This window comes from Dermacentor silvarum, chromosome 4, assembly GCF_013339745.2.
Source record: "Dermacentor silvarum isolate Dsil-2018 chromosome 4, BIME_Dsil_1.4, whole genome shotgun sequence".
NCBI classification, from domain to species: Eukaryota; Metazoa; Arthropoda; class Arachnida; order Ixodida; family Ixodidae; genus Dermacentor; species Dermacentor silvarum.
The window spans coordinates 194,316,965-194,326,106 of NC_051157.2; the positions used below are offsets into that span (position 1 = coordinate 194,316,965).

Consider the following 9,142-nt stretch of genomic DNA (forward strand, 5'->3'; position numbering starts at 1 on the left):
CACTGGTCTCATTATCTCCGCATTGCCGATGAATTTTGTTCGGCATTAGCTAATGCCAAACAAGCTTTTCTGAACAATATTCTTCCATAATTTCTGGTTTCAAACCCACGGAACTTTTAGTCTGTTATCACAGGTACTAAAAAGAATGCCCTGCAGTTAGTGTGGTCTTATGTGCCTGTTTTTCCCCACGAATGCTGTGATATCTTGAATGATACCTTCTCCTGATTTTTTGAGCAGTCGCTTGCAACAGCTGTGCCTCTTTTATCAGTTGCAAGTTTTCCGCCTATGGATTCTATCTTTTTTGACTGGGTCGGCGTTGCCAAACTGATCAGTAATCTAAAAATTTCCTCGTCCTGTGGCCCTGACTCCATTAACTCAAAAATGCTAAAATCCACTGAATTGTTTTCATCCATTATTTCATCAAAGATTTTTGACCAGTCCTTACAGCTTGCTCCCCTGCGCAGAGACTGGAAGATGGGAAAGGTAGTTCCGGTTCATAAATCCGGTGACATTCATTCCGCTAATTACCGACCAATTTCATTAACATGCATTCCAAGCAAAATATTAGAGCATATAATTTATTCACATCTTATTAGTTTTCTCGAGACCAACTCTTTCTTTAACAATGCACAGCATGGCTTTCGAAAGTTCTTCTCCTGTGATACGCAACTGCTTTCTTTTACGAACGACTTGATCAATAATGCGGACCAGAAATTCAACAGCGACTGCACATTTCTAGATTTCTCGCGAGCTTTGAATTCTCTTTCTCACGATTTACTGATTGTCAAACTTTCCCTTCTTAATATTGACCCCAAGGTATTTGCATGGCTAAAGGATTTCCTCTCTAGCAGGACCCAGTATGTCACCGCTAACGAATTTACATCCAGACCTTGTTCCGTAACATCCGGTGTACCACTAGGATCGGTACACGGTCCCCTGCTTTTTCTCATCTAAATTAATGACTTTCCTGACTGTATCTCTAATTCAACCATTAGGCTGTTCGCGCACGACTGTGTCATCTATCGCAAGACAACTAGCCTTAGTGATTCCCGTAAGCTACAGGATGACCTGGATAGTGTATCCAACTAGTGCATCAAATGGCGAATGCAGCTTAACATAACTAAATGCAAAAGTATGCGCGTCTCCTTTAGCTTTACCCCGACTGATGTATTCCCATATTCTATTAATGGCACTGCCCTGTCGGTTGTTAACTCATATAAGTATCTTGGCCTGTATATCACTAACAACCTTTTATGGAACATGCATGTTGAATATGTCACTAACAGTGCTAGCCAAACCTTTGGCTATTTGAGACGAAACTTTGCATCAGCACCCGCCTCACTAAAACTTACTCTATATAAAACTCTCGTCCGGCCGAAATTACAATATGCTTGTGCCATATGGGACCCTGCTCATACCAATCTCGTCATTTTCCTTGAAAGCATTCAGAACCGCGCCGCCCGTTTTATTCTCTCAAATTAATCACGTCAGTGACCTCTCATTAGGTCGCAAGTATTCTCGTCTCTGTCTTTTTCATAGAATATATTACCTTAACCCTTCTCTTAAAGAAAACCTTTTTACCACACCCAGTTACATATCATCTCGTATCGACCATGCACACTAAACATTTTAACACCCTTAAGGGTGTAAATCAGTTTGTCGCCAGACGGACACCCTAAGGGTGCTGTTTCCTACACCCTACCGTTGGGGTGCTAATATAGCACCCTAGAGGAAGGGTGTCCAGCAAAAATTATGAAGGGTGTTAGGGTGTTAGTCCTCATTAACACCCATTTTCATAGGTGTTGAAAGGGTGTACACCCTTTATTTCTACAGTATAGGGAAGGCAGGCTCAGCTGTACATACCTTAAATTATGACTATATAGAGCGATCCAGGCATAACTCGTGTGTGCCAGAAGGTTCAAGTTCAGCTACCAAGCACGGCGTCCGAAAGCCAAGCTTGAAGTTTCGATAGGCATACACAACACTTATACGTGTGGATGACAATAAATATTAGTAATTCAGGGCAAAACCTGTCTTCACTGCACAAATGCAACATAGCAAACTATAACTTCTGAGCGTGTATATCTACATCAATGGTTATTACGCTTTACATATCCATATAAAATGTAATACGAACCAGCAAGACATACGATACTGCATTTTCAAGGAAAGTAAATATATTTATTCCATGCTTGAATACATAACTACATAATACATACATAACAACCTAAAATGTGCAATCACCAAATACATATGTAAGTACATGAAAATTTACATTTCCTACAAAAATGTTTTTTTTTTAATATAACTGATCAAATCTGTCCTATATACAGGGTGTTTCAGTTAACTTGGGACGAACTTTAAAAATATGCAAATGCTCCGTAGGTGGACAGAACCAAAGTAATGTTGTTTGCCGTCGCTTGGGGATACTCAGACAATTTTTTACTCCGCCTAATTAGACTTAATTATTTATTCAACTTCTCAACTATTATAATTAGATGACAAGTGTCAATTATAAGACTGTATAGAGCAACATGAGAAACTCCCGATACAGCTTTCTGCTGCTCAATACGTGCAACACAAAAGTGTTTTTCCGAGCGTGAAAGATGCCCGCGAATACACATAAAGTGCCTCGAGCGGCCAGTCGGACAAAAATTTTGCGTATATTCACGGGCTTCTTTCACGCTCGGAAAAACCATTTTATGTTGCACGTATTGAGCAACAGAAAGCTGTATTGGGAGTTTCTCATGTTGCTCTACAATTTACTCATTTACACTTTTCATCTAATTATAATAATTGCGAAGTTGAATAAATAAGTAGGTCTAATTATCGAATTAGGCCGAGTAAGAAAAATAGTCTGAGTATCTCCAAGCGACGGCGAACAACATTACCTTGGTCCTGTCCAGCTACGTAGCATTTGCATTTATTTAATGTTTAGCTTAAGTTAACTGAAACAACCTGTATATATGGTAACCCAAAAACAGCCTGTTTGGTGCCACTTAAAGGAATAAATTTTCAATATTAAATTTCAGGTACAAAAATTCTAGTTTTGGTGGCCTTGAAAAAAATATATATATTGCAAAGGTCAATTAGGGAAGTACATGAAATGCAGAGCAAGCACACAAGAAACACACCCTGTTATTTTGTACACCAATGTCATGGCAAATCATTGTGAAAAGCTGATTTGGAAAGTCGATATAAAGCTTGACTGGCGCACATTTTTGATATACTGAAACACCGTACGTTTCACACATGAACTTGCTTTAAATAAGGTTTGATCCAGGAGCATCAAGATGAATTTTCGCTCCTCAACAAGATTCCTTGAGCAAGAAAATTTTTTTCCCACCTAAATCATTTTTTTAAATGTAAATAGAGTTCTCTGAGTTAAAATGCTGTGTAGCAGATTTTCCGATTACAATTCTCGTTTCCTTAAATTTTGTAATGCGAAGACAAGGCATGGTCTGTTAGAAAATATGTTGCTTGAAAATGTTTTTTTTTCTACTGCAAGACAGCCTAAATATGCCAGATTTATTACTGTTTAGGTGCGAAGTGCCGTATCAATGGCGGCCTTATAAAAACAAACCACTGTTCATTAAGGTACTCTACTGGCCACATGCGGATAATACATTGCCAATTTCTAAATTATTTGTACTTGGTGTGATAATGGAAGATTAGGACTTGTACATAAATGAGCAAATAATGTTTATTAAATCAGCCATACTCTGGGTTCTGAATGAAGCTTCAAATGAGTGAGTTCACATTTTTTAAACACAGGCCATCATGCATCAGCCAGTAATGCATAAATAAATGTTAAACATCATGCTTAATATTTTCCAACAAGAAATGATTCTACCAAACAGTATAAAAGTATTAAACAGCATATATTAGTTGATTCAAATTAAAATAAAGTGTATACATTTGAGCTGCAAAATTCTAATTTATGCAGGAAATCACCTTTAGCTTTCATAAAAGCGAGAATACTGTTCACGGTTAACCACAAGGAACAGGGACTCCATTGTCTGAGCATCTTGACCATAAGTGCAGGAGATGGCTGTGCTGGAATCTTGCTTCCTGCATTAGCAAAATAACAGAATCATGAGAGTTGACTCTAGATTTCATTACGATTCTATACACTGCGGGGAATTTGATAAGGCAACAAGCTTCTGAAAACAACACCCCTAATTATTGTGACCGAACACAAGGCACAGCTCAATTGGGCAAAAGTTCCAGTTTTCAAATTTAGAAACCGCGATCACTAAGTCATCGTGAATACAAAATGGCATAGAAGCAAAAATGAATATACAGTAGCCTTTTCACTATGGAAAATAAGAGCATAAAATGTAGACTCTACCAAGGACATCTCTTAGCAATGGGCATTTCTCCAGGAGCATGGATGTGACCGCAATATAAAACTCACAATATAAAATCTGCAATGTAGTTGTGCATTACACTTCAGAAGCCCTGCAGCAGGAGACTTCATGGGAGAAGACACAATAAGACTGCTGTGCTCAAGGCATGAGAAAATAATTGTTTTTCACGCAACATTTATACACTCCGAGACGAAGAGCACTATTGTACAGAGAGAGTGCACAACAGACGAAAATGACGAAACCCCCAACTGCATTCTCACCTGCCCTGCATTACAGTAGCAAAGCAGTACTTGCATCTAGCTCAACAATGTCCAACTCTCCACTGCAGTCTATAAGGCCTTTTCTGTATACGTAGTTATTTTTATTTATTGTATATTTCTTTACTGACTGAGTAAGAATCAGTGTTTCAGCACATTTCCCTGGAAAATATAGATATCCTGCCAACTATTTTTTGCCCTTGTTAGCTAGGCAATAGGCTGACAAGTACTATTCCCTTATTTATACTTACAATCCTTCCTGATGCTCCGAATTTCTACTTTGTGCTCTGAACAGTGACGTATGTCCTTCTCAGTTTATGTTGGCTTCCTAGAATTTATGTGGTCCTTCATATTGTAGCTGCTCAACTAGAGCCTAAAATTACTTGCTGTCTCCTAAAAGCACCATCTTTATTGGACAACATATCCTACGTTTCCCCCTCACTGTGGGGGAGTTTATGTAAGTGCTGACCTATTTACTAGACCGCAGTGCCACAACTATTTTTCATCCTGTGTTGTCACTACATGCATGAGTCACAATGGCTGCAAATTGGCTCCCTGCCCCACCCTCTCCGATTCCAGGTCACTCTCTCTCCTAAATGTACACTTTGCCACCTGGAGAATATCCAAAAGCATTGCATCCTCATGAAAAGTGCTCCTGTTAATCTCCTTTTTCTCTTCTCCTGTAACGACTGTGTTAAATCAAACATGCTTGCGAATTTCATGAGCAGCTCAGTAAACGAAATAGGCACATGGTTTGCTGAAAAGAGGTTTTCAACTACCATAAGAAGCCACGGTTTCTTGCAATTTCTTCAATTCCCTTGCAGTCTTGATAGCAATCTAGCACATTTTGATTTTGATACTGTTTTCAAAACAATAACAGCCGAAATTTTGAGGTTGTGATAATTATGTGATAATTAAAGTTAGAGGAGTTTGACGCAATGAGCAAATAAGAATCGCATTGCAGAGGGTAAACAAATACTCTTTTCCCACAAATAAATTGGTAGGAGGAGGGTAACTTGAAATGAGCACTGAATGCACAATACAGAATATGATGCTGAAATGCCCCAATCTCTGAATATCCTTGCACAAAAGAAAAACTTCATTATGAAAGGCAATGATGAAATTGCAAGTATATACTTCATAGTCGTCATATCTGCAATTTGCACTGTGCCATCGGCAATATCTAAAAACTGCATACACACAACTGCACAAAATATGAACCTAAGGCTATCAAGGGAGCCTCACAGTATTAAATGGAAACTTGTTTCAGAATATTCGACTACACGCCTATATCTACTTACAATGTTGTCTTGTCTGAAGGCAAACATAAGTGGCTTGCCCCTGATGGGTTTCTGATGGAGAGCACAAAGGCTGCGAATTGTGAGGCTGTCATCTGGATGACCTGCAAGAAATGACATTTTTAGTTCCACATAAACAAATGCTACCAGAACGAGAGACAAGATCACTGGCAATAAAGGTGATTTTGGTTGGCAAGAGAAAAATCAAAGTATGGACTCGGTACAGCTTACTTAGAAAAAAAAAGCCTCATACCACAGATGTTGCAGTGAAAGTTCATTGCATTGAAATTTCCACACACATATACGTTTGCCTGCTCATACACTGTTGCCAGTGCTGTGCCAGCGGTATTTCTATTGTTTAATATTTCTTTTAGTGCTCACTAAGTTTATTACCAGCTATGAAAGCGGCTAAGTTGAATGTAATGAGTAATCTTAGGGCCACATTGCAAATATATACTCGATCACACTAGTGACTTGGGCTACTATGTTGGCTATAAATAGGGTGAATGAAGCAAATTTGATTAATTATTGTTTCCTTGCCTTTTCTGGCCAAACAGCACCAGAGAGTTGTACAATTCAGTGGCAAATCCGTGATAAATGCAAGAGGAATGCGTTAGAATGTCGCAACTCCTTGCAGGTCTCAAATCCATTATTTAAACCATGTTCACCACATTTGCAAAGTGTTGTTCAACAAGTCACTTTACACAAGTCCTGCCCTTTCGAGGAGCGAAGTCTTACACACACACATGCACACCTGCACCACATGACTCGCTTTCAACAATTTACACACAAACATATGCTTTTTTTTTTACACTTTGACACTTCTACTCAGAAAGCATTAAAAATTTATTGGACTCACTGCAACCTTCTCAAATAAACCTACAGCTCAATCAAACACATTCTCGAGTCCGAGGGCATGCCTTATAAATTCCATTTTTACGAATTATAATTGGGCTATAGAGGACAATATTCGAAGGGCATGAGAACCACCCCAGACAGACCTAAATCTGAGCACTTCATATCATCAGTAAAAGCTGCTTAAACCAATTGCTATATGCGGAATATCGCAAATAACCATCTATTCACAATTTAAGCAGTTGTCTCCTTGAATTCGGGAGTGTTACGTGTCAAAACGACAATTTGATTAAGGGGCACGGGATAGCGGGTGACTCTGGATTGATCCTGACCCCTAGGGGTTTTTCAACGTGCCCCCAATGCACGAGACACGGGCGTTTTTTGCATTTGTAGGCAAAAGATTTTTTGTGCGGGCGAAAAGGGCGGCAGCATTTCGCCCGCCGCCGCCTCATAAGCAGTTGCCTACTTCAAGGAAATGTGGGCTAACCCAAGGTAGACGTTTCACGATCGAAATTAGTGTAATCGTGAAACACACTTTCCGGATTTCTGATTCATGTATTTATGCTGTTGATGAACTGTTTATTTCACAATAACAATCAAGGAAGTGGATTCATCCGGGTAGAGGAGGGGAAAAGGAGGAAACTTACACCTTCCACTGGTCCTCCGGCGCCTCCATATATTCCAGAGTGGCTCTACACCAAACTCGGTTTTCAGGGCGGGGACAGCCGCTGCACCAATTTTGAAGAGGTTTATTGCGTGTAAAACTACCGACTTTATTCAATACACACACACACACAAGCACGCGCGCCCCCGCAAAAAATTCACAAAGCACGTATGCGCGCGCGCGCGCGCACATACATAGCACTCACAAAACACGCACGCACGAACGCACGCGCAAGAACACAGAGACCCGCATACAAGCACGCGCACTCGCAAAGCGCTCACAAAACACGTGCGCGCGCGCGCACGCACACACGCAAAGTACTCACAAAACACGCACGAACGCACGCACGCGCAAGCACATAGAGACCCACATACAAGCACGCGCGCACAAGCAAAACGCCCGCAAAGCAGCAACGCGCGCGCGCGCGCTCTCCAACATGCAAAGCAATCACACAACAGGCACGCGCGCACATACAAAGCGCTCACAAAACACGCACGAACGCACGCACGCGCAAGCACATAGAGACCCGCATACAAGCACGCGCGCGCGCGCACGCACACATACAAAACACTCAAAAAACATGCACGAACGCACGTACGCAGCGCTCAGAAAAAACGCACGGACGCACGCACGCACACGTAAAGCGCTTACAAAACACGTACGCGCGCGCTCACACACACCACACACACACACACAAACGGAGAGAGAAAGATAGCCCAAAACACGCTGAAGAAGGCGTCCGGCAAGCAGCAGCATCAGCAGTACGCGGGCGCGCGAGGGAGAGCCAATATTGCGCCGGTACTCTCGAAAGGCGAAGCCAGTCGTCACTTCTTTTTCTACTCGACACAAAACGAACGACCGTGTTATAAGCCGCGCTGAACTCGCAAGAACACCACATTTCCGATAGTTCAAGCGCTCAGAAACAAAGCGGGATTATGCAGGCGCACCACGCCCGACGTGGCCACAGAAACGTTAGTCACACGGGGGCAATCGAGGTAGCCATCTTGCTAGTCACACGGGGGCAATCGAGGTAGCCATCTTGCCGTAGTACTGCGTGCAACTGCTTTTGCGCTTACATTAGTGAAATATGCTATCGGATCACAATGACATCCTTCTACAGCCAACAATAACACGTAATCAAATAAAGAAACACCAAATGAACGGACACTTGCCTGAAACTTTCCATACTGACAGTAGTATACCGACCGCCGACACCGGGCACGTTGCAACTGCTCGTATCTGCTTCCGTGGATCCATCTTCCAGCGCGTGCCAAGGCTTTGAGTTGAGGTGGGGCACGATTAATACACAACGCACGGACCACGTCTCTGGTTAGACCGCACATAAAACCAATCACACGTTTAAAATTATTTCCCAGAGCGCGAGACGCGGACAAAGACACCGCATTTTTTGAAGCAAGAGCCAATGAGGTGACGTAGCAGATTCCGCCTTCCCACCCTGCCGCGCGCCGGGTTGTCTAGGCAACGGTAAAGCGTCGTAGCGTCAGTTCCGGTCGCTCTTCAGTCGGGAGGGCGCAGCCGCGTAAAATCGCGCTGCGCCGAACTCAGTCGAACTATAAAAATTATCTGCCGTTGCCCCTTTATTCTCACAGCTTTGCTTGTTGGCGTGGCCGCGTGCTTGCTGCCACTTCGTTGTGGTCTCTAGCTGTACCGGTGAGCTGGGAGTGGCGAATACGTTTC

General features: G+C 42.0%; 1 protein-coding gene across 1 annotated transcript; it reads right to left on the bottom strand.

The window, feature by feature from the left end:
- Positions 1–3,464: 3,464 nt before the first annotated feature.
- Positions 3,465–8,835, bottom strand: LOC125944887 (uncharacterized). Its single transcript, XM_049666307.1, has 4 exons — positions 8,617–8,835; positions 7,428–7,508; positions 5,929–6,029; positions 3,465–4,071 (listed from the first exon to the last, which is right to left on the bottom strand). Exons 1-4 carry the CDS (start codon positions 8,699–8,701, stop codon positions 3,991–3,993), a joined length of 348 nt encoding a protein of 115 aa, XP_049522264.1. The 5' UTR covers positions 8,702–8,835; the 3' UTR covers positions 3,465–3,990.
- Positions 8,836–9,142: the final 307 nt, after the last annotated feature.